Below are 23398 nucleotides of genomic sequence, written 5' to 3' on the forward strand. Positions count from 1 at the left end.
GGAGAGAGCATGGGCCTGTGGACTGAAGGGTCCTGGGTTCAGTTCTGGTCAAGGGCATATGCCTGGGTTGTGGGCTCAATCCCCAGTAGGGGACGTGCAGGAGGCAGCTGATCAATTTTTCTGTCACCATTGATGTTTCTATCTTTCTCTCCCTCTCCATTCCTCTCAATCTATAATAATAAAAGTATAATATGCTAATTAGACCAGATGTCCTTCCAGACAACCTTCCGTATGAAGCCAAGGCTGCGCGGGAAGCCGGTACTGGCAGCCAGGGAAGAAAGGCCTACTCTTGCATGAATTTTGTGTATTGGGCCTCTAGTAAAAATATGAAAAAAAGAACAACAACAAAAAGAATAGTTCAGCCCTGGCATTCCCTCCCCCAGTTCTCACAGTCAAGCAACCAACCCTCTTCCTACCACAGCAAAGCCAGCACCTGGGAATTTATACACAACAGTAGTGTCTTGGCAATTTTCTCGAATGTACCTCCTATTACAATATATTAGATTCTCAATTGTATGTTCTTCAGAGTACTGTTACCATAAAAGCATTGAACTATAGAGAAATTAACAATATAGCAACTAAATAGTGATGTCTTCAATGTCTCATACTACTATTTTCATCAACCTGGTAAAAAATGTCTGCAATATATTCGTCAGTTCTCTTTACCTGATTCAATGGAAGACAGGTATTTAACTTCAACAACCTTATTTCTTTTTTAAAATTGATTTCAGAGAGAGAAAGGGAGAGGGAGAGAGAGGTAGAAACATCAATGATGAGAAAATGTTTTAAAAAAATCAATGAGAAATCACTGATTGGCTGCCTCCTGCATGCCCCCTACTGGGGATCGAGCCTGCAACCCAGGCATGTGCCCTGACTGGGAATCGAACAGTCACCTCCTGGTTCATGGGTCAATGCTCAACAACTGAGCCACACTGGCTGGGCAACAACTGTCATCCTTTTTTTTTTTTTTTTTTTTTTTTAATATGTTTCTTTTATTGATTTCAGGGAGGGAGAGGGAGAGAGCGATAGAAATATCAATGATGAGACAGAATCATTGATTGGCTGCTCCTGCACGCTCCCACTGGGGATCAAGCCTGCAACCCAGGCATGTGCCCTTGGCTGGAATTGAACCCAGGACCCTTCAGTCCACAGGCCAATGCTCTATCCACTGAGCCAAACCAGCCAGGGCAACAACTGTCATTCTTAAACTTGAGTACCTTCATGCTAAGTTAATTAGTATTTCTTTCTTTTTTTTAAAATATATTTTATTGATTTTTTACAGAGAGGAAAGGAGAGGGATAGAGAGTTAGAAACATCGATGAGAGAGAAACATCGATTCAGCTGCCTCTTGCACACTCCCTACTGGGGATGTGCCCACAACCAAGGTACATGCCCTTGACCAGAATCAAACCTGGGACCCTTCAGTCCACAGGCCAATGCTCTATCCATTGAGCCAAACCGGTTAGGGCTAATTAGTATTTCTTAAGGTTTTATTCTTTTTTTTTTTTTTTTTTTTAATATATTTTATTGATTTTTTACAGAGAGGAAGGGAGAGGGACAGAGAGTTAGAAACATCGATGAGAGAGAAACATCGATCAGCTGCCTCCTGCACACCCCCCACTGGGGATATGCCTGCAACCAAGGTACATGCCCTTGACCGGAATCGAACCTGGGACCCTTCAGTCCGCAGGCTGACGCTCTATCCACTGAGCCAAACCGGTTAGGGCAAGGTTTTATTCTTTTTATTTTTTTATTTTATTGATTTTTTACAGAGAGGAAGGGAGAGGGATAGAGAGTTAGAAACATCGATGAGAGAGAAACATCGATCAGCTGCCTCCTGCACACTCCCTACTGGGTATGTGCCCGTAACCACGGTACATGCCCTTGACCGGAATCGAACCTGGGACCCGAGTCCGCAGGCCGATGCTCTATCCACTGAGCCAAACTGGTTAGGGCTAAAGCTTTATTCTTTCATAACATCTGGGCAACAAGCATTTAAAGTCACAAATAATGCAGAATTAAAATCTGTTATGATCACATAATTCATCTGGTAATTAGTTGCCCAAGATGCACAGTACAGTCACAATATTATACAGCTTCATTCTTAAATGTGGCCAAGGACCACCAGTCATTTGAGGAAAGTCCCTAATGCCAAACACAGAGTACAACAAGAAAAAGGAGCTATGAGGAAACAAAGACTATTCTTTGGAGCAGAGACACCTCAAAAACCAAATACAAAAACAAACTATAGCTTTAGAAAAGGAAGATAATGCATGTAGGAAAAAAAGAAAAAGTACTTAAAAAAACCAAAACCCCAGCTGGTTTGGCTCAGTGGATAGAGCATCAGCCTGCAGACTGAAGGGTCCTGGGTTTGATTCAGGTCAAGGGCACATGCCCAGGTGGTGAGCTCAATCCCCAGTAGGGGGCGTGCAGGAGGCAGCCGATCAATGATTCTCTCATCACTGATGTTTCTTTCTCTCTCCTCCCTCTCTCTCTCTCTCTCTCTTTCTCTCTCTCTTCCCCTCTCCCTTCCTCTCTGAAATCAATAAAAATATATTTTAAAAACCCCACAAAACATAGCGCCCTGGCTGTTTTTTTCAATGATTAGTGCAATGAAGGATCACAGGTTTGACACGTTACCTGGGTTGCAGGTTTGATCCCCATTCCCAGTCTGGGCGCATACAGGAGGCAACCAATCAATGTCTCTCTCTCTCACATTGATGTTTCTTTCACTCTCTCTAAAATCACTGGAAAAAAAATATCCTTGGAGCTGTGGCTCAGTTGGTTGGAGCATCATTCCATACACCAAAAGGTGAAGGGTTTGATCCCCTGGTCAGGGTTCGTGCGGGAGGCAGCGGATTGATATTTTCTCTCCACTTCTTTCTTTCCCTCCCTCCCTCCCTCCCTCCCTCCCTCCCTCCCTCCCTCCTTCCCTCCTTCCCTCCCTCCCTCCCTCAAGTCAATTAAAAAAATGTTTTTAAATTATAAAAAAGCCCTGGCCTGAGTAGCTCAGTTGGTTGGGTGTCATCCTATGCACTAAAAGTTTGCTGGCTCAATTCCCAGTCAGGGCACATGCCCAGGTTGCAGGCTCAGTCCCCAGTGGGGGGCATGCAAGAGGCAGCCAATCAATGATTCTCTCTCATTGTTTCTGTTTCTCCTTTTCCCCCCTCTCTATAAAATCAATACATATTTTAAAATAAATAAAAAAAGGTATTGTACAGTTGCTAACAGGGTCAAAATGTATTGTACAGTTGCTAACAGGGTCAAAATATGTTATACAGTAACATGGATTTGGCTTTGCTTTCTCTTTCTCTGCAAACTATTTTTAAAATTCCAATTCCAAACAGGGATTCCTGCATTTGTAATCATCCTGGAGGAGAGGGGTCATCCAAGCTTTTGGCACAGTTCTCCAGAGAATGAAGAAACATGCAAAGACAAGGGGTGGGAGTTAAAAAAGAACTCCCTAAAAAAAAAAAAGAACTCCCTAATGATGAAGGCTCTCAAAGTTCAGATCTGAGGGAGGCAGATCCAGTAGATCCTCTGGCAAGTTCTCCCAGGTCCAAGAATTCAAATTCTACCCACAGCAAAAGGCAGCCTGCAAACACTTCCATGAGCCTGTGTACTTTAGGCTGGCATTTGTTAGTCAGCGGGTGGCTGAAGCTCCAGACTAAAGCCCCGAAGGCTCTGTGATCCATTTAGTAACTTTTTCTTTTCTTTTTGTCAGGACTAGGGTGACAAAAAAACTCAGGCCTCTCTTATATAGTCAGAATGGCCAGAGCCCTGGATGTTAAATTCTACCACTCCTGAAGATCTTTAGCCAAAGAATCAGAAATTGTGTCCAAAATCCTACCACTTCCTGCCAAATGTAGCTGAATGAATAACCGAAACATCTGCCTTCAACAGGAACTAACTCAGCATACCACTTAACCTGTGAGTCAGCCCAGGAAGTGTCATCCTGGAGTTAAGAACAACTCCCCTGGGGTCTCCAGAGGAAGGAAGGGCTCCTGGGCCAGGCAGTAAGGGGCACCACAGCACCCAGACCTGGGTCTCACCCAAGGACCTGCTGGAGAGCCAGACAAGGCCATGCAAAGCAATGTCTGCCAGACACCCAGGCTCTGTGCCAACCCACCCAAGGCAAAAAGAGAGAAATGGATGGAAGATCTTATGAAAAAGAGCTTTCTCCCTTATTTTTATCCCCAAGCAAGAAGGAGGGGCCCAAATGGCATTTAGAGGGAGGAGAAGAGGCAGAGTGATTAAGAGCTATGGCTCTAATGCTGACCTTATCACCAGCAGGCTGTGTGACCCTGGGCACCTGTTGAACTCTCAGAGCCTCCAGCTTCTTATCTGAGGGTGGGGATCAGAGTGGTGCCTACTCACGGGTGTTGGGAGGCTCACAGGAAATGGTGTACATAAAAGCCCTCAGAACAGTGCCTTACTCAGTGAGTACGTAATGTTATTTATGATGATCTACTCACAGTGAGCCTTGCAGGCAGCATCTCCAAACGTTAGATCTTCAGGCTCCCATGGAGCAGACTCCAGACTCAAAACCACCTAACAGAGTAGTTAATTCTGTGCGTGCTGTTGTGTCCTCTGTGGGTTGTGTGTGTGGTATTCACAATCAGCCGGCCTCCTCCCAGGGTCACCTCCATTTCGAGCCCAGCATGATTCCCCCACCTGGCTCTGAAGAACCACAGCATCAACTGTATTACTCACTTGGCATTCAGCACATCCTGCCATATTTGTCTCTCTGGATATGCCAAGACCTCAACTAGAGTGCAAATTCAAGAGCACAGGCTGTTTTCCTTATAGTTCCCAGATTGCCTGGCATTAGGCCCTACCCACAGCAGACACTGACACATTCCTAGAACCACAGAACAGTGCCCTCAGTGAACTGTTCCAGCACGACAGTCCCCTTCACATGTAGTCGAGAGCCCAGAGTCTCCTATGGGCATTCACTTACCTCATCCAGCTGTCTCTTTGTCTCTTCTTCCATCCTTCGAATGTCGTCCATGGTCAGGTCAACCCACTTATCGAGCCAACAGAACAGCTGCCTGTGGAAGTTTGTAAACAGACGCTTCTCTTGCTATAAAAAGGAGGGAACCCAGTTAGAACCCAAGAGGTGAAGGCCACTGTTGTAGCTCCCCTCCCCATAATCTCGGAGCCAATATCCACACTTTATTTTTTAGTTTTTTTAACCACTCTTTCAAAAAAATGTTTTTATTGATTTTTAGAGAGAGGGGAAGGGAGCAGGAGAGAAAAACATCAATTAGCTGCCTCCTGCATACCCTACTGGGGATCGAGCCCACAATCCAGGCATGTGCCCTGACCAGAAATTGAACCAGTGACTTCTTGGTTCCAGAGTCGACACTTTACCACTGGGCCACCCAGCCGGGCCAATAGCCACACTTTAATGGGGAGGTGGGGGAGAAGTGATGCCTGGCTAGCTTATCTAGATCAGTCCCATAGGGTCAGTGACTTTTGCCTTCACAAGTCTAATAGGTATGGCTTGAGTGGGAAGGGGCCCCCAGGAGAAAATGGGTGTTTACCTCACAGCTAGGCACTGTGCCCAAAATGCTACCTAGATAGCAACCCATGAGCTCACAGCTAAGCCAAGGCCCCAAAACAACTGTGCCAAGTTTCCTTCTTGTCTCTGAAGACTAAAGCCAGGTTAAAACTGGCCAACAGCAGCTATAAAATATAGCCCAAGAGTGAGGCTCTAACACATCAGAAAAAAAAGGCTATAAAAACTCCTTACATTTGTCTAGTTCAGTAATTCTGGGCACTGGAGAATTTGGCTCACAGTGCCTCTTGCCTTTTGGCTTCAAGAAAAGACAGCGACTGAGTTTTATTTGTATTTCAATCATAGCAAGCCTCTTCCTGTTTCCTTTTTTTTTTTTGCCTCAGTTTCCTTCCTTGTCACATGTGGTGCCCTTGGATGGACAGCATTAAACTGTGAGACAGTTAAGTATAAGGATACGTGGGGGTCCGGGAAATCAAACTGAAATATTTGAATGTCATCTACCCTAGGATACAAGTCACATGGGCTGTATGATCTTCTCTTGGGCAAAACACCCCCCACCAACTCATAAAACTGGGAAGGCCTCACCTGGTCACTTACCTTATGTATAAAGTTTTCCACTTTGTTCTGCAGGCCCCACCACTTGAACTTGACAGTAACCAGTTTGTATGCACACATGTATGGGCACTCTTTCTGATTTACAAGTTCTTGCTGTATTAGAAACACATCCACAGGCAGGCAGGTAACTAACAGGACTGACCTCTGGCTCTCCCTTAGCCCAGCCCCAGCCATTGGGAGAGGCCCACCCACACTGGGTCCATCCCCCTGGTGGTGAGGATGTGAACTGCACCTTCCAATTGGGGCCCAAGGGTCCTCGGCCTGTTTTCATAGATTTAAATTTTGCTGGATCTTCCTCTGCCTTGTAATCCTGAGAAATGGTAGAATTGGAGTTAGGGGAGGGAGAAAGACAGAGAGGGAGGAAAGGAGGAAGAAAGAGACAGGGATAGAGATAGGAAGATGAAGGGAGGGAGAGAGGAATCAGATTTTCCATCAAAGTACACTTCATGCCAATCTTAATGCTGATGGTGCACAGAAAATACAGGAAAATATTATAAACAGGATATAGAACTGTTACATTTGCCTCAGAGGAGTGTTCTGGTGGCTTTCTTTGCCAGGGTTTGTGTTCAGTTCTACCATATGAAAGAGTCACCAGACTGTTTGAGCAGGCATGTATTCCACTGTCTAAAACGGATTTTCAACCTGGGGTGAACATCCAAATCACCAGGGACAGCTTTTTAAAAATACAGATTTCTGAGCCACTCCACCTAAAACCCAATGAATAAGAATATTTGAAGGTAAGGGCAATATGGGTTTTTGTTTTTGTTTTTGTTTTTACCTCTGGTGGTGACTCTAAAACACACAGCCAGAGCTAAGAACAACTGGCTATCGTTCCTGAGATATAACCTGATCTCTGGCTTGTTTCTTTCTTTTCTTTTTTTAAACTGTCTTGTTTTAATAAAATCATTATTAGAAATGTTTAATGTATCGAACATAAAACGTTCAATTATAGTATCTTCTTGTGTATTTTTGTCAGTTTCACTTCACTGATGTAGAATGCAGTCAATGCTGTGCATTAATTAACCATAATAAAAGCTTAATCTTTGGCTGTTCCTCTGCATTGACTGTGGGCTCATGAAAAGCAAACTCATAGCAACTACCTAACAAAAATAATGACATTAACAAATCACAGACATACATAGTCATAAAATATTTCCCAAAGCTAAGGAGATTATTTATGTATGCTTAAAAAAAATAAATCTTCCCTACCTCTGCTTCTCTCCATACACATGAAACAATCAGAGTTGACAAAATACTTGAAGAGTCATACTCTTTGCTAGTATTTCTGTTTGAGAAATATTTGTGTATGTATGTTCAGTTTGAGAAAATCCATCAAGCTGCACACTTATGATATATTCACTTTGCTATATATATCCCTGGGATACAGAGAGCAAACAATATTCAAATTCCTGTTCCCTGATTCCATCAGGCCTGTCAGGCAGGAAGAGTACTGAATGAGGGAGAACTACCCTTTCCTTTCCTGAACAAATACCTTCTGTGAGCACAGCAGTGAGCAGGGCAGACCAGGTCCCTGCACTCTCCACCTGCATGGTCAAGCAGTGGACCGTCCTTTGCCAGGCACCTACTGCCATGTTTGTTATTCTGAGAAGCAACTACCAACTTGTTGAGGGCAGGGGACTTGTCTTTTCACATATCTGGAACATTCCTTGCATGGAACACACAAAACAGAATACTCCAAACACAACAGGCAGGCACTAAATGTTTCTTAATTACTGGGTTGGAAAATAAATTTGAGAACTAGTTTCAGGCTAAGTGTCATTTCAGCAGGGCAAATCACCCTCAGGACCACCAATAGTACCTACACTGTCCAGTGATAATTTCCAGAGGCCAAACAGGACACACACATCTGGGCCACTATTTCCCTGGTGGTGTTCCCAGGTCGAGACAAGGGAATTCTTAATACTAATTTTAAAAATAAAACAATACCCAAGAGAGAACTTCCCATTTAGCCACATTGGGTCTGGTTCCCTGATTTCTCTGACACTTAGAAGTCATTTCTGCATCTCAAAGGCTACCCACATCTCTAAACAGTTCCTACCTTGCTAAGTACTTGGCTTCGATCTGCAATGTCTATATATACGGTTTCCACATGTTTCCATGTCTCAGAATCCAGTTTATGCACCTGCAGGAACAAGGAGCACCACTGTGTAGTTTTTGTCAGCTATAAAGCACCCTTTACCCAGAAGGGACACCTACAAATAGCTATTCCCATAGCTAGAGATGTGAGATTTCTATGGGTAAAGAATTACAAAGAAAATTATTCAAAGGCATGGGAAGATGAATTTTAAGTGGGCACACATTTGAGAACTAATGCTCTGGTTTTTCAGCCTAAGGACCAGTTCAGCAGGCCAAAACACTCTCGGGGCTCCCTATAATACCTATATTATCTCCACATGTTCCCCCTTTGTAAAGACGATAAAACACTCGAGGAAATATTGCCTGCTTAGCCATATACTGTTTATTTGGATGCTTTTAATAAATTAATTCCAACAGGTTGTACATATACATGATATGAAATTATGATACAAATTCAAAATGTACAAAAGGATATGATACAGAGTAATTCTTTGTCTTGTTTATCTCCCAGTCCTCTCCAGAGTTAACACCACTGCTACCAGATTCTATGCACTTACAAACATCCATGAGTGAAGATCTTTCTTTTAATACAAATGGTAGCACATAATACACACCGTTTTGAATCCTGCTTTCTTAAACAATGAACAATATATCTTGAAGATTTTTCCCTATTGGTTCTTTTTTCTCTCTATTGGTTCTTCATAATGTTTGCAAAATATTCCACTATAAGGCTGAACCAGAATTTATTTAAGTGTTCTACTGGTGGGCTCTTGTATTGTTTTTAATTTTTGACTACACAAAGAATGCTACAATGAATCTTGTATATAAGTTATTTCATGCATGTGTTAACATAACTGTATGATAAATTCCTAGGTGTAGAATTGCTGGGGTAAAGGATAGATGTATTTTAAATTTGAGGAGTTACTGGGAAATTGTGCTCTATAGAGGCTGTAATCCTGATGTTTTAAAATTATAGCTCCCCTGTACCAGAAGTTGCATTTTAGATCAATCCCAGTACAATGAAAAGGCCCTATAAGGAGTCTTAGAGATCATATTTTGCAAATGAGAGACAGAGCAATCCCATGCCGGTAGGACAGGTCTAGGCAGAGGCCGTTTACCCAGCAGGCCAGGAAAAGGAAAGCACAGAGCAGACCCCATGGCAGGGATGGACAAGCGACAGGGCAGAGACTCAATACCCTGCCCTGAAGCTTGGAAGCTGTTGGAGCTCTTGGGAAGTGCTACTTACATTCTCCTGGTGGCCAAGATCAGGTTTGTGCCAGGTTTCAATTTTAATCAGAAAGTCTTCTTTCATGTACTCATTCTGGAAGGGGGGAAAAATACCTCATGGTCATCAGGCTCAAAGTTGAAAAGTAAAGATTACTGGATCAGAGACTCCAACTTCTGCCTTATTTTTTTTTTTAACTTTTAAAAAATTGTTTTATTGATCTATAATTGACATACAACAAATTTCAAGTATTTAAAGTGTAAAATTAAAAAAATAATAAAGTGTAAAATTTGATACATTTTGACATCATTATACACCCATGAAACTATCACACTAAATAATGAACATAATACCGCCCAAAATTTCTTTGTGTCCCATTTGTAATTCTTCCTTCTCATCTTCTCCCCTCGCCCTACCCCCACCCCCAGGCAACCAATGATCTGCTTTTTGTCACTATAAATTCCTTTGTATTTTCAAGAATTTTATATGAACACAGTCATGCAGTATGAAATCTTTTAGGCTTGGCTTCTTTCACTCAGCATAATTACTTTAAGATTCATCAGTACTGTTGAGTATACCAGTTCATTTCTTCTTACTAAGGAGTAGTATAGTATTCCATTGTATAGCTATACCATATTTAAAAAGATTCACTTTTCTGCTGATGGACATTTGGTTGTTTCCAGTTTTGGCTGCTACAAATGGAGCTGCTGTATGAGTGTTTGTACACAAGTTTTTGTATGGACATATGCTTTCTTTTCTTGGGTAAATACCAAGGAGTGGGATGGCTGGATCATAGAGCAGATATATGTTTAAGTTTTTAAGAGACTGACACACTGTTTTCCAAAGTGGTTTGTACCATTTTATATTCTTACCACAGTGTATGAGAATATCAGTTTTTCCACATATGTCTTCACCAACACTTGGTAGTTAGTCTTTTTTAATTTTAGCATTTAAATGAGTATGTAAAGGCATTTTGTGTTTTAATTTGTATTTCCCTAATGGCTAATTGTGTTGAACATTTTTTCATGTGCTTATTTGCCATCTGTGTATCTTCTTTGATGAGATGTCTGTAAAAAATCTTTTGCCCTCAATGAACTTTTAGTGGCCACATGTGAGTTGGCATAACCAATTAATTCCATTTTTTTTCTTTTAAAAAAATTAAAAAAAATTTTTTTTTATTGTTTAAAGTATTACATATATTAGTACATATATCTCCTTTTTTTTCCCCATTGCCAACTTCTGCCTTATAATAACAGCTAACTTTACTGGGAGCCCACAGCATGCTAGGCATGCATTATCTCACTTAATCCTCACCACAGCCAACAAGGTCTGTAGTAATTTATAGATTACTACCTTATACACAAGGTGCTAATAATTAGTAGTGTGGGAAGAACAGAGGAAGACTTCCTAACCCACCAAAAATGTTCATCACTACCCCATTTCCCACTAGCCAACCTTTTGCTGAGGTCCATAGTTCTCTTCTCAGCAAATGAACTCTTCATGCTAATTACTATCTTCTTCCCTTAGTGCTTTTTCAAAATTAGAACTAATCAAAGGAGGAACACATTAGTCCATTAATTCCTTAGCAGGGATTGAGTTCCCAAGAACTGCCTATGTTGACCAACAGGGACAAGGCACTGGATGAGGATGCTGAAAGGTGGGGAGAAGGGGCAATGACACGGGATGGGCATGGAAGAGAAACCCTGCTGATTTCATAATTATGCTGCGGGTCAGTGTTCACCGTGGTCAATAGATGCCTAGTGGGAAGCCCCACTCAGGTCAGCTGAATTGAAGTTCTGTATAAACCTGAAAGGCATGACCTGGCACGAGCAGGGAAGAGCCTTGGTTCCTTCTGAACATGTGAGAGCCAGAGCTAGGATGCCATGGTCCTGACTGCTGCACCTTACAAAGCCACATGCCAAGGCAGCTTAAAGACAGAGGCTTCTCTGCCAATTAACAGGTTCCTCCTTAGGACTGAAAGGATTAAGCCTCAACAACTCCAAAAGTCACCCAAGAGAAAGAGAGGAATACCCAGTAACTTCCAGTGCAGTTACATTTTTATTTCTTCTTTCTTAGAAATCATCTACAATTCCACCCTCCCCACCTCCCCACCCCTTGGAAAATACTTACTGTAATAACTGCTCCAAGGCAAGGACATGGAAAGAAGAGAGAAAAAGATTAATGAGGATGAATGAATATCTGCCCCTCGGCCCCAGAGATCACAATAGCAAAGAGTTCTCCACTCCCTGGGGCTTATCCACAGTCACCCTCCAATTCCCAGTGAGTGCATTTGGTACCTCAAACGCATCAACCCTCAAGTTTCAATCATATGGAAGTCCCAAAAGACCAAATCTGGGACTTAATTAAAGGAATGACACTATTGGCTCCTTGAGATTCTCTCTAGTTGAGCAAGGAGGGGGACTGGCTCTGAGGAGCTGAAGCAATGAGACCCACCGCTCTGTCTCAGAGCATCACCTGGTGTCCCCCTCACTGCAGGGGCACAGAGCAGGGTGCTTTAGGGAAGGCACATCTATCTGCCTCCTGCATCCCTCCTCTCACTGTAACCAAATCTCTCACCCTCTATACTCCTGCTCATTGTAATGAGACCCCCCTCGGAAAGCACGGTTCAATTATTTATCAGAGAAAATGACTGCAGCTCTAATGTCACTGGGGAACGGACCAGCTCTCCTCCTGACAACAGCCTGGATCATTCTGTACCCTCTGAATTTAGAGTTATCTCAACTTCTGATGGATGCCACACTGCCATGTTTGGACATTTATAGGACTAACAGTCAAATCCCACAACTCCAAAACTGCAACTAAGGTTACCTGTGAGACTGAGATGAGGAAAAGTTGAAATATAAAGGATAAGATTTATCTTGTATAGAAATAACCCAGGAGACTGTAAGTAATTTCCCTAAACCCAATGAAAGAAACTTGGAAGAAAGCACCAGATTAAGATAACTAAAAGGCCTATTGAAATAACTGCTGTTATGAACTTGGAGAAAATTGTGTTAACAAAAAGGACATGGTGAGTATCATCCATCAAAATAAGTCCAAAGAGACCAGTTTGGCAAAAACTCTCCAGGGCTGTCCTAGGGGCAGGAGCCCCAGGCTGCAACCATGGCACATCTAGCAGCCCCATCCTGAGAGTGAGGACAGCAGTGTCAGGCTAGCCTGGTTTGATCATACAGCCACAAAGGTTTTCCAACTAACCACCTGATTCTGACTCCATGTTCTCCAAGCAACTTTCTCCTTCTAGTTTGGCCTCTGTAAGGACAGAACATGCTAATGAACAGACACAAGAGTCCGATCACGTAAGCAAGTGAACATGTTCATTACATACTGGCATTCTGAATATACATACTTTGGTAGGTACACTAAATATATTGGCATATGAGGTTTGTATACCTTAGCCTTTTTGAGACCCTGAGGAATAGATCCACTTAGTTCTGACAAGTTACATTTCTGAATCCATGATGATAATGACTCTCATTGGTTCTTAATGCTAACCGGGGTGACCAAACAATCTTTTCTAGTCCTCCCTGGTCCTCCAAACACCTCTGCATTCCCAGCATCCTCTTTTCTTCAAACTGCAATCCTGAGCACACTAAAAAAGTCCCAAGAAACCCTTTGTAGTCAGAAAATCAGGCTCTCTAAGTAAGATTAATAAGGTACTTTCAAACCATGGCTTAGTGAGACTATTCAGTCAAGGGTTAAGGCTAGAGGAAGAGATAGAAAGAGAAACATTTATTTTCCTCTTCCTACTTTCATTCACAGACCAAACCCCATCTTACCCCCTCCTCACATCCCAGCCCATCAACAACAGGGGAGAGACAGAGAAAAGTAAGGTAAGAGCACAAAAACAGCTGATAATGAATGACCAGAGTATTCCAACACCATTTTCATTCAACTCAGGAATTTATCCCATGCTTCTTTATCTATCTCACCTCACACTTTAATCTACTTGGACCAAACTTAGATGTTTGAACTAATCGTCTTTCTCCCATCACCTCCCAGAAGAAACTGGAGATTAGCCTTCCTTGTTTATTTTAAAAGAGCAAGCGTCTAACTCAGCTGTGGGCAAACTACGGCCTGCGGGCCGGATCCGGCCCGTTTGGCTGTTCTCTCCGGCCTGGGGAGCTGAAAGAGCGGAGGGTTCTCTTGCTCTCCCCTCCACTCCTTTACTTTGAATTTATATTAGTTCACACAAACACTCCATCCATGCTTTTGTTCCGGCCCTCCGGTCCAGTTTAAGAACCCATTGTGGCCCTCGAGTCAAAAAGTTTGCCCACTCCTGGAACTGAACAGATCTAAGATTCAACACATTCATTTCGTATAATGGTGACTATGAGTGTGAGGTCAGCATCCACTGGAGAAACCAGCCTTCCCCCTACCCCTGCCTCATCTTCATGTAGTATTTAGAAATTACTTTTATCTCTTTTTTCTTTTGACCAAAGGTCAGGACAATATGTGAATGAACATTTGGCAGCTAAAAAAACGCCCATGTCAGCTGCAGCACACTCCCTAGAATTACACAGAGGACAGTGGCATCTCTCAGTCAGCACAAGCTGTGTACCCAGAACCCTGCCCCAGGCATGGAGGAGTCTATGCTATCTGTTTGCCTCCTTTATGCCAAGTTGGCAAAGGTTCTTTTTTTTTTTTTTTTTTAATATATTTTATTGATTTTTTTACAGAGAGGAAGGGAGAGGGATAGAGAGTTAGAAACATCGATGAGAGAGAAACATCAATCAGCTGCCTCCTGCACACCCCCTACTGGGGATGTGCCCGCAACCAAGGTACATGCCCTTGACCGGAATCGAACCTGGGATCTTTCAGTCCGCAGGCCGACGCTCTATCCACTGAGCCAAACCAACTAGGGCGCAAAGGTTCTTATGACGTATGCTCAATGCAACTCTCTTAGACATCAAGAAAATTCACCTTTGGCCCTAGACCAGACATACACAGCTACAGTGCACATGGTCTTTTAAGAAAGTGTGTGGCCCAGCTGGTGTGGCTCAGTGGTTGAGCATTGACCTATGAACCAGGAGGTCACGGTTCGATTCCTGGTTAGGGCACATGCCTGGGTTGTAGGCTCAATCTCCAGTCGGGGGTGTGCAGGAGGTAGCCAATCAATGATTCTCTCCCATCATTGATGTTTCTCCCTTTTCCTTCCTCTCTGAAATTAATAGAAATATATTTTTAAAAAGAAAGTGTGTGCATGCCTCTTTTCAAAGAATTTAACAGCTTCCTGCCCAATGCTTCTGTAGTAGTGATATTTGCATTTTCAGCTACAGCAATAAAACTGTGTGTCACACACCCCAGGTCCTATCAATGATTATTAATCTCCTGATACAAGGTTCTTGAGGATTGGAAAGAGTAATGACCCTGTTCTCTAGACTTTAATCATTCCCAAGTTCACAGGATAAGGACCACATGGGTGGAACATCCTCATCAGATACAATCTAGGGAATACCAAGTCCCAACAAATAAAGCAAGTGAAACAGTACATGTAAGCAGAGGCTGGCAAGAGGACACCTTAGCCAGACTGTCTGTGAAAACAAATGTAGGTTGGCTGGGGGAAAGGCCACACAACGCACAGACAAGTTCTAGGAGACCTCTCAGAAGCACTCCAAGATACGGATCAGTACTAGCTTGGATTCTCCAAGAGAACTATTCTGGAATCTTGGAAAGCTAGGAGTCTGAACTACTCAAAGAGAATCCCAGAAAGTCTAACATATACAGTTCTCTGTGGAGGTTCAAGTCTTTCTTTTCCAGAAACTCCAGATAGGAGACTGACCCAGGTTAAGAAAATAATTCCACTCCCACCTTTAACTACAGAACATGCTAGTTGAATGTAAGTCAGGGTTCTTCACAGTGACTTTCCTCTTCCTTGCCCTCCATTCTCCCACCCAAATCTGACATGCACATTCCATATGCTAGTTAACATTTTTGAAATATAACTGATTATAAATATTTTGTTATCAAAAATTGGGCATATTTCCACTTTCCCCCAATAACACCAATGTTTCCTTCGCTATGTTTTTGGTTTTTTTTGGTTAATCTTCACCCAAATATATTTTTCCATTGGTTTTCAGAGAGAGTGGAAGGGAGGAGGAGAGACAGAGAGAAAGAAACATTGATGTGAGTGACACATCAATTGGCTGCCTCCCACATGTGCCTGGACCAGGGCCAGGCAACCAAGGCATGTGCCCTTGACCAGGAATTGAACCTGAGACCCTTCAGTCCTCAGGCTGATGGTCTATCCACTGAACCAAACTGGCTAAGGCTCCTTTGCTATATTTTCTTGGTGTCTAGACCTGCCCCTTCCCCAAGGCAAGAAGGTCACCCTCAGGCTCTTTTCTGACTGTTGCCTCTCTCAAGAGTCCCTGGCCTCAATGCTGTTTTTCAAGCCAAACACAAATATATCACATTAAAACTGGAAATCTCAGTATCTCACAATAAGGGAGTGGTTTAAAAGATCATAGTATATTCATACAATGGAATACTATGCAGCCATTACAAATTTTTAAAAATAGAAGACTACATAGTGACAGGAAAAAAATTCATTTACTGAGTAAAATTAGCAATTTAATAGTTAATATGATATGATCCAAAATTTGTCTAGGAAACATGTGTGGACATTTTATATATGTGTGTATATGTAAGATTTTTAAAAAGGACCAGGAAAAAAGATACTAAAATCTTAACAGTGACTATCTAGGGATAAGAGAATAATGGATGGAGATTAGCCTTCTGGCTGGGTAGCTCAGTTGGTTAGAGCTGTGGTCAGCAAACTGCGGCTTGCGAGCCACATGCGGCTCTTTGGCCCCTTGAGTGTGGCTCTTCCACAAAATACCACGGCCTGGGCGAGTCTATTTTGAAGAAGTGGCGTTAGAAGAAGTTTAAGTTTAAAAAATTTGGCTTTCAAAAGAAATTTCAATCGTTGTACTGTTGATATTTGGCTCTGTTGACTAATGAGTTTGCCGACCACTGGGTTAGAGCATCATCCTGATACACCAAGGTTTCAGGCTTGATCCCTGATAAGGCACATACAAGAATCAACCAATGCCCTCACTGGTTTGGCTGAATGGTTAGAGCATCTACCCATGGACCCAAGTGTCACGGGTTGAATTCCCAGTCAAGGGCACATACCTCAATTGCAGGTTCAATCCCCGGCCCAGGTTGGAGCACAAGCAGGAGGCAACCAATTGATGTGTCTCTCCTACACTGATGTTTTTCTCTTTCTCTCCTCTCTCTCTCTTCCATTCTCTCTAAAAATCAATGGAAAAAAATAATCTCATTCCTTGGTGAAGATTAAAAAAGAATTAAAAAAAAAAGAATCAACCAATGAATACATAAATAAGTGAAACAACAAATTAATGTTTGTTTCTCTCTCAAACCAGTTTTAAAAATTAAAAAAGAGAGAGAGAATCATGGATGGTTAATTTCTTCTGTTTCTATGTATTTTCTAAAATTTAAACAGAGAACAGTACTTTCGTAATCAGTAAAAACAATCAAAATTATCATACCATCCCCAAATAAGAAGAGCTGGTTCCATGCCAGCTCAGGCCATGGCTATGTGGTGGTTTTCACTCAGAGGCTGCCAAATTATACTAGACAACAATGACACCACCAGCCTCAGGTCTGATGGAAATCCCTAAACTCATCTTTCCACTGGCTTACTCCAGAAAATGAACATGGGACACAAAACCCCAATTCATCCCCACCGCTGAGTCTACTTGACCACAGCCTCTGGCTTGGGGCCCAAACCCCAGCTTCTAGCCAGGTCTGCACTCACCAGTTCTGCAATAAGGGTAGGCATTCCATGCTTTTTCATGTATATTCAGGGCTCCCTCTGGGGCCAGCATTCGAACAAACCCGGGCACTTTGCTATAGTAAGAAAAAGGGGTTATGAAAAGAAATGGAGGAGAGAATGAGAAGACACTCTTCAGGCCACAGCCCTAGCCTCTTCAATGGGAAATTGACAAGTAAGTTTCCATGAGATAAGTAGGTTACTCTTATGGGTGAGAAGCCACCTGTCAGAGCCTGAACCCCCAGCTCGGCTAGCTACTAACATCCACCCACATCTTGCCCCACCACCCACCAGGAACAGGACAGGAGGTAAGACCTTGGGCTACCTGCCACAGCTTATCAGCCATTACATTATCAGTACGCTTTTTTTCCAGAGCTCACTGGGCCCAGGGCATCATATTCCACAGGGCATGGATGACATACCTCCAAGAGTATACCAGTCCAGGTTTATGGGCCAGAGAGACTGACTGACTAACTTCAGTATGGGATTCCAGATGATCTGATGATCTTCTTATTATCAGTTCTGGGACGCCAGGAAGCCCTCAGGGCCATATGCCTCCCAGGACAAAATATTTTCTTCTATTTAATTCCTCTTATCCCAGATTACAGAAAAGCATGTTCAGTAAGAGCCCCTCCCCTCCTTTTAAGGTATATATATTTCTCTTCCTTAATCTTTTACTGGTATTCTAAGCAGGCTTTAGTAGGCTCCAACAATATCATCAGCTTTAGTGCCTGAGGCCTAAGAAAAGAGAGCTAACCTCAAAGAGAGCTAACTCAGAGAATTCAGAGCAACCCTGAGATTCATCCACTCACTGCCATGCTCGTTCAGGTCAGTATTTCTATGTGCCAGGCACCAGGATACATATAGACACCATACAAACTTGGCTCCTGCCCTCAAGGAGTTGACATTCCTGTGGGGAGTATAACCAGACAGGGGACAACACTGTGTGCCACAATGGGTAAGCACAGGGCTCTGGGGGACAGAGCACAGGAGAACATGGTGCAGGCAGCATGGCGCATGGGGAGGCTCCTCAGGAGAAGAAGGATTAAATGAACACAGAGCAGAGAGTGAGTAGGACTGAGCAAGACACAAGGATAGGAGCAAGGTAAGAAAAGTTTGGAGAAGAGAAGTTCAGAGTACCTGGTGTAAGGGATGAGGTAGGGAACAAGAGAACCTGCAGAGGCTGGGTCATAAAAGATCTTGTAGGTTACATCAAAGAGTATGGACTTTATCCTGAGGGCAAAGGGAAGCCATCTATAGCTTTTAAAGCTGGGGAGCAACAGATCTGTCTTCTAGAAATAACACTCAAAGCTGTGTGAAGTGGAAACCAAGGTGACCAGTTAGGAACTACTAAAGTAATCGAGGCAAAAGATGATGGAAAGAAATGGCTAGGTTGGCGGTACTAAGGAGACAGAGTCAATAAGGATTTGATATAAGGGATAAAGAAGAGGGTGGTGGTGAACCTTTGGGGCAACTAGATAGTCCTCATGAGAAGAGGTGGTTGTGGCATTCAGCACTTAAAAAAAACCTTTTTTTTTGCAGCTGTGTGTTTGGAGTTAAGGGAGTACTGGTAACAGCTCAAAGTTTACACCCTCCCTTATAAGGAAGAGGGTAAGACAGGTCCTATAGACCTCCTTTCTGCAACTTCGGTTGGACCAAATGAGCTGCAGAACCAACTGGCCCCTTCTATCAACTTCACTATCTCTTTTCAAAATCATCTTTGAAAAATACAAATGCAACTACAGAGAAGGCATATCTTGAGCCTTAAATTAAATTTTTTTTTTTCTCAACTATAGTTGACATACATTTCGAGCCTTATTTTAATTAACTATTAATGGCTCAGTAAGGACTAGTTGACAGTCAACTCAGAGTAGGGGAGGAGGAGATAAAGAGGAGGCATGGAGGAAAAAGCACACTGGCAAGGAAATGGGAACACGGTGAGATTCCCCCCCCACCTCACAGTGTTGCTTCCTCCTGGCTCCCACACTCACAAAACCCTAGACCCCTCAGGGCTAGCACTTTTACATCTCTAGAGCAGCAGACTACATTCTATCACGATTTTACCAATGAAGATGAAACTGGTTTTAGTTCAGTCCGGTGACTAGAAATTAAGATTCAGGTGTAATTTGCACAGCAATGTAGATATACTTAATGCCACTGAACTGTACACGTAAAATATGATAAAAATGTTGAATTTTTTGTTATGCATATTTTACCACAATTTAAAAAAATATTCAGGTTTATTTTTTCCAGTTCTAGATAGTTTCTAAAACTTGCTTGGTTCAACTTCCATTCAAGCTGGTACATGTTTACTATTATTTTCAACACCCTTTGGGTTGGCTCAGAGTTTGCTGAAATACAGGGCGTGGCAAAAGTAGCTTTTGTATGGAAAATAATATAATTATTAATAATAATAAAAGAGCCCTAGCTGGTTTGGCTCAGTGGATAGAGCATTGGCCTGTGGACTGAAGGGTCCCAGGTTCGAATCCAGTTAAGGTCACATGCCTGGGTTGCGGGCTTGATCCCCAGTGTGGAGTGTGCAGGAGGCAGCCAATTAATGATGCTCTCTCATCATTGATGTTTCTATCTCTCTCTCCCTCTCCCTTCATCTCTGAAATCAATAAAAATATATTTTAGAAAATAATAATACAAGAATGAAGTCTGTGACCCTGGCCAGTGTGGCTCAGTTGGTTGAGCGTCATCCCATACACGGAGAGATTGCTGGTTCAATTACAGTCAGGGCACACACCTGGGGTTTCAGCCTCGATTCCCAGTAGGGGGCATGCAGGAGGCAGCTGATTGGTGTTTCTCATTCTCTCTCCCTTCCTCTCTCTTTAAAATCAATAAAAACATATATTTCTTAAAAAGAATAAACTCTGTGCTTTGTGTACTCACAACTACTTTGCCACACCCTGTATTACTATTTTGGTTAGGGATTCAGCAAATTTGTGTGGTTTACTATGGCACACAAATCAGTTCAAATATTTAAATATTTGTGTCTTTGATCCAAAGGGAGGCACCAAAATTTTTCTGGTAGCTGATTTCACTATATCAGAATTTAAAATACTACCTGACCCAACAATCCCACTTTTAGGAAGGAACATTTACCATAGATTTACACACACAAGTACATCAAAAGCTTTGCACAACAGTCTTACTGGAGTACTGTATGTAAACATCTGGAAATGACTATAAACATACATCAAGAGCGGAAAGGTGAAAAACTTACAGCACATCTGTACAAAATAATACTATGTGTACTTCAAAAGAATGAGGCCAAATATGCTGACAGTGAAAGAAAGCTATGATATGATAACTAACAAAAGAGCAAAGTCAAGTGTATATAGTTTGATCCCATCTATGTTAAGATAAATATAAAGGAAATGAACATCCATTTACCCACACACCTATACTCACAGATAATGAGTATTACTGTGAGAAGGGCCCACAAGAAACTAAACACTATCACTTCTGGGGACTGGGAGCCTAATGGGACAATTATTACTTTTATAAAAATATATTTTTTATTGATTTCAGAGAAGGAGAGGGAGAGAGAGATAGAAACATCAATGATGAGAGAGAATCACTGAGTGGCTGCCTCCTGCAGGCCCCCTACTGGGGACTGAGCCCGCAACCCAGGCATGTGCCCTTGACTGGAATTGAACCCGGGACCCTTCAGTCCGCAGGCTGACGCTCTGTCCACTGAGCCAAACCAGCTAGGGCAAGAATTACTTTTATTTAAAAATGAAATAAGATAAACAAAAAACAACCCCAAAACATTTAAATGAACAAAGAAGTACTACCACCTACACCCAGTCTCAGGTGAAGCAACCAGCTAATGACCTGGAAACCCCCAATTATCCATTATCTCCAATTCAAAACCAGGCCATCTTTAGGCTCTGCTGCACAGCCACATACCTCTGTAAGTGGTAGATCTTGTGTGTGAACTGGCCTTTCTCACCGTCCTTCTCATAGGGTTCATTCACCAGGACCTCCACGCCTTCTCCACCACCTGTTTCATTTTTGCTAGCTTCAGCCACAGAATACAGCTGTCCTACTTGATACTAAAGGAACAGAGAGATGGGATTTGTCAATGCAGAATCTTCTAAACAGTTACAATAGTCCAGTTGCCAGTAATTGTCCAATTATTTCACTTTGGGGTTCCCCTAACTTAAGAATTCGTTCTGCAGTTTCACACAGGGTCTTGCCCAAATTCACCCAAAACAACTGACAACTCTGCTCCATGGCCTCTCTTTAGCCATCAGATGTGTTTAATTTTATCCTTCCTATTTTCACACCACCATCCAGAAAACAGAAGATAGAATGCAAGGTAGCTTTTGTCTTGCTATTAAGCCCTTAAAACAAGATCTGGGGTAGTTGCTAGAAGTCTATTTATTCCATTCATTTAAACAGATCCTAAGACATGACTTCTTTCTCCAATGGTTCCCTCCCCCCCGCCCCCTGCCAAGAAGCTCAGAAAACAGCCTTACAGGCAACCAGACCTCCAGATACATTCCAGATTCCTGATGGGGCTGAAGCAAAGTGTTTCCCATATTAGATAGCACAGATTCCTACCCCACGGTCTGTGCTGGCTGGGTACACCCTCTGTATTGGCACTTACTAGATGGCAAAAGCCTAGTTTTCCTTTATTTGGGTCACATGCCACCCTATCAAGTCACCAGTCAAGATCACTGGCCTCCTCTGACCCTCTCAGGGACACTCAGTGTTAAGGCCAATGACCTGAAGGAAGCTGTCCAGATGAAAAAAATAAGGTGAAAAGAGAATGAACAGGAGCATTTAATGACGGAAGTTACATCTATACCACAGATGCATCTTACCTGTCATTGCCAGTGCCAACCAGGCACAAATATGAGAAAAAGGCATTTGATTACCCAACATGTTGTGGAGGTAGGGAAAGGTTTTCCCCACCCAGCATGCCCCTTTCCCAAACTACTGGTACTCCCAGGAGTGAAAGATGAGAGCATTTTTCTCCCTTTGAGATTAAAACAGAGAGGCTGTGTCTCTGGGCAGCTGTCATTTAAACCACTGCCTGCAAGAGCAAGGAGCAGAGGCAGCATCCAGGGCTGTTTCACCTCAAACTTGGATGCTTACTTGACCAGGAAGCTTCCTAAGCACCGCAGGGAAATTTCTGGCCAAAGTCCAGAAGGTGAAGCAGACCAGGACAATTTACTGTTCACCACAAAGCTGAAAGAGCCCTAACTTCCAAAGCAAAAACCAGCACAAAATGCCAAGGAAAAGCCCAGGCAAGCAACCAAGACTCAGTTAATCCCATAAAGAGGAGCACTGGGGTGACAGCCAGGCATCTGACCTTGCTAATCCAGAGCAACATCACTGTTGCTTCAATGTCCCCATGGAACCCCAAGCTGTCCCTGTGCGTTTCCAAGGCCACCCCCTAGCTGAGGCACACATGAAAACCTCTATCAAGTGGGTCAGGGTTTGGCTGAGCCAGGGGTTCCTAAGAAGGAGCAGCAATTCTGTTTCAGAGAAGGGTCATAAGAACATCTAACCACTGACTCAGCAATCCTAAAGGGCAAGCTAGGGAAAAGGCCTGGTGGCGGGGGACTGCGTTGCTGGCTGGTGCCACTGCTTGGAGAGGGGCTCCAAGTAGAAACTAATCCCTTTCATTGGTTCCTCCTCAGCTGCAGAAATCAGAGGGCTGGCTCTAAGAGGATCAGTCTGTTGGACTGGCACCTTCCCCCTTTAATCGCCCTTGATATTCTGATCCTTTAATCTCAGTAAGACAAGTGAAGGCAGTTTTGCTAATCCAAAGGGGTAGATTAAACTGGCCTCCACAAGCCACAATTGAGGGACACCTTCTATGCCCAAGGGTTCCCTCTGGCATAGTGGCTCCACACTCTGGGAAAGCAGAAAGCAGCCAGACTCAAGTGGGGTGCCGGTGGGAGCAGGGGTGAGACCATTACATCAGATAAAGAGTTGAGGAGACTGGGATTCCAGCTGCCTCAGGCCTAGGATACTGCTCTCTGCCCTTGAGATTTGTTCCCTTGTCCCAAAGAATTAAGAAACTCAGCTAAGAAAAACAAGAGACTCCAACACTTTGGCAATCTGGGAGTAGAATACCAGGAAGATGCTGTGGGTGGGCCTA

General features: G+C 43.0%; 1 protein-coding gene across 1 annotated transcript in view; it reads right to left on the reverse strand.

Moving 5' to 3' along the window:
* The window catches only part of PITPNA (phosphatidylinositol transfer protein alpha), a 43374-nt gene that overhangs the window by 12548 nt on the left and 7428 nt on the right, over window positions 1-23398 (reverse strand). Inside the window, exons 3-9 of the mRNA XM_080678513.1 lie at window positions 21193-21338; window positions 17260-17351; window positions 9480-9574; window positions 8196-8279; window positions 6369-6446; window positions 6119-6229; window positions 4961-5083 (exon numbers count right to left, since the gene is read on the reverse strand). Coding sequence (XP_080534639.1) covers window positions 4961-5083; window positions 6119-6229; window positions 6369-6446; window positions 8196-8279; window positions 9480-9574; window positions 17260-17351; window positions 21193-21338 — 729 coding nt within the window. The remainder of the gene's footprint in view (window positions 1-4960; window positions 5084-6118; window positions 6230-6368; window positions 6447-8195; window positions 8280-9479; window positions 9575-17259; window positions 17352-21192; window positions 21339-23398) is intronic.

This window comes from Plecotus auritus (assembly GCF_963455305.1).
Source record: "Plecotus auritus genome assembly, chromosome: 7".
Taxonomy (NCBI): Eukaryota; Metazoa; Chordata; class Mammalia; order Chiroptera; family Vespertilionidae; genus Plecotus; species Plecotus auritus.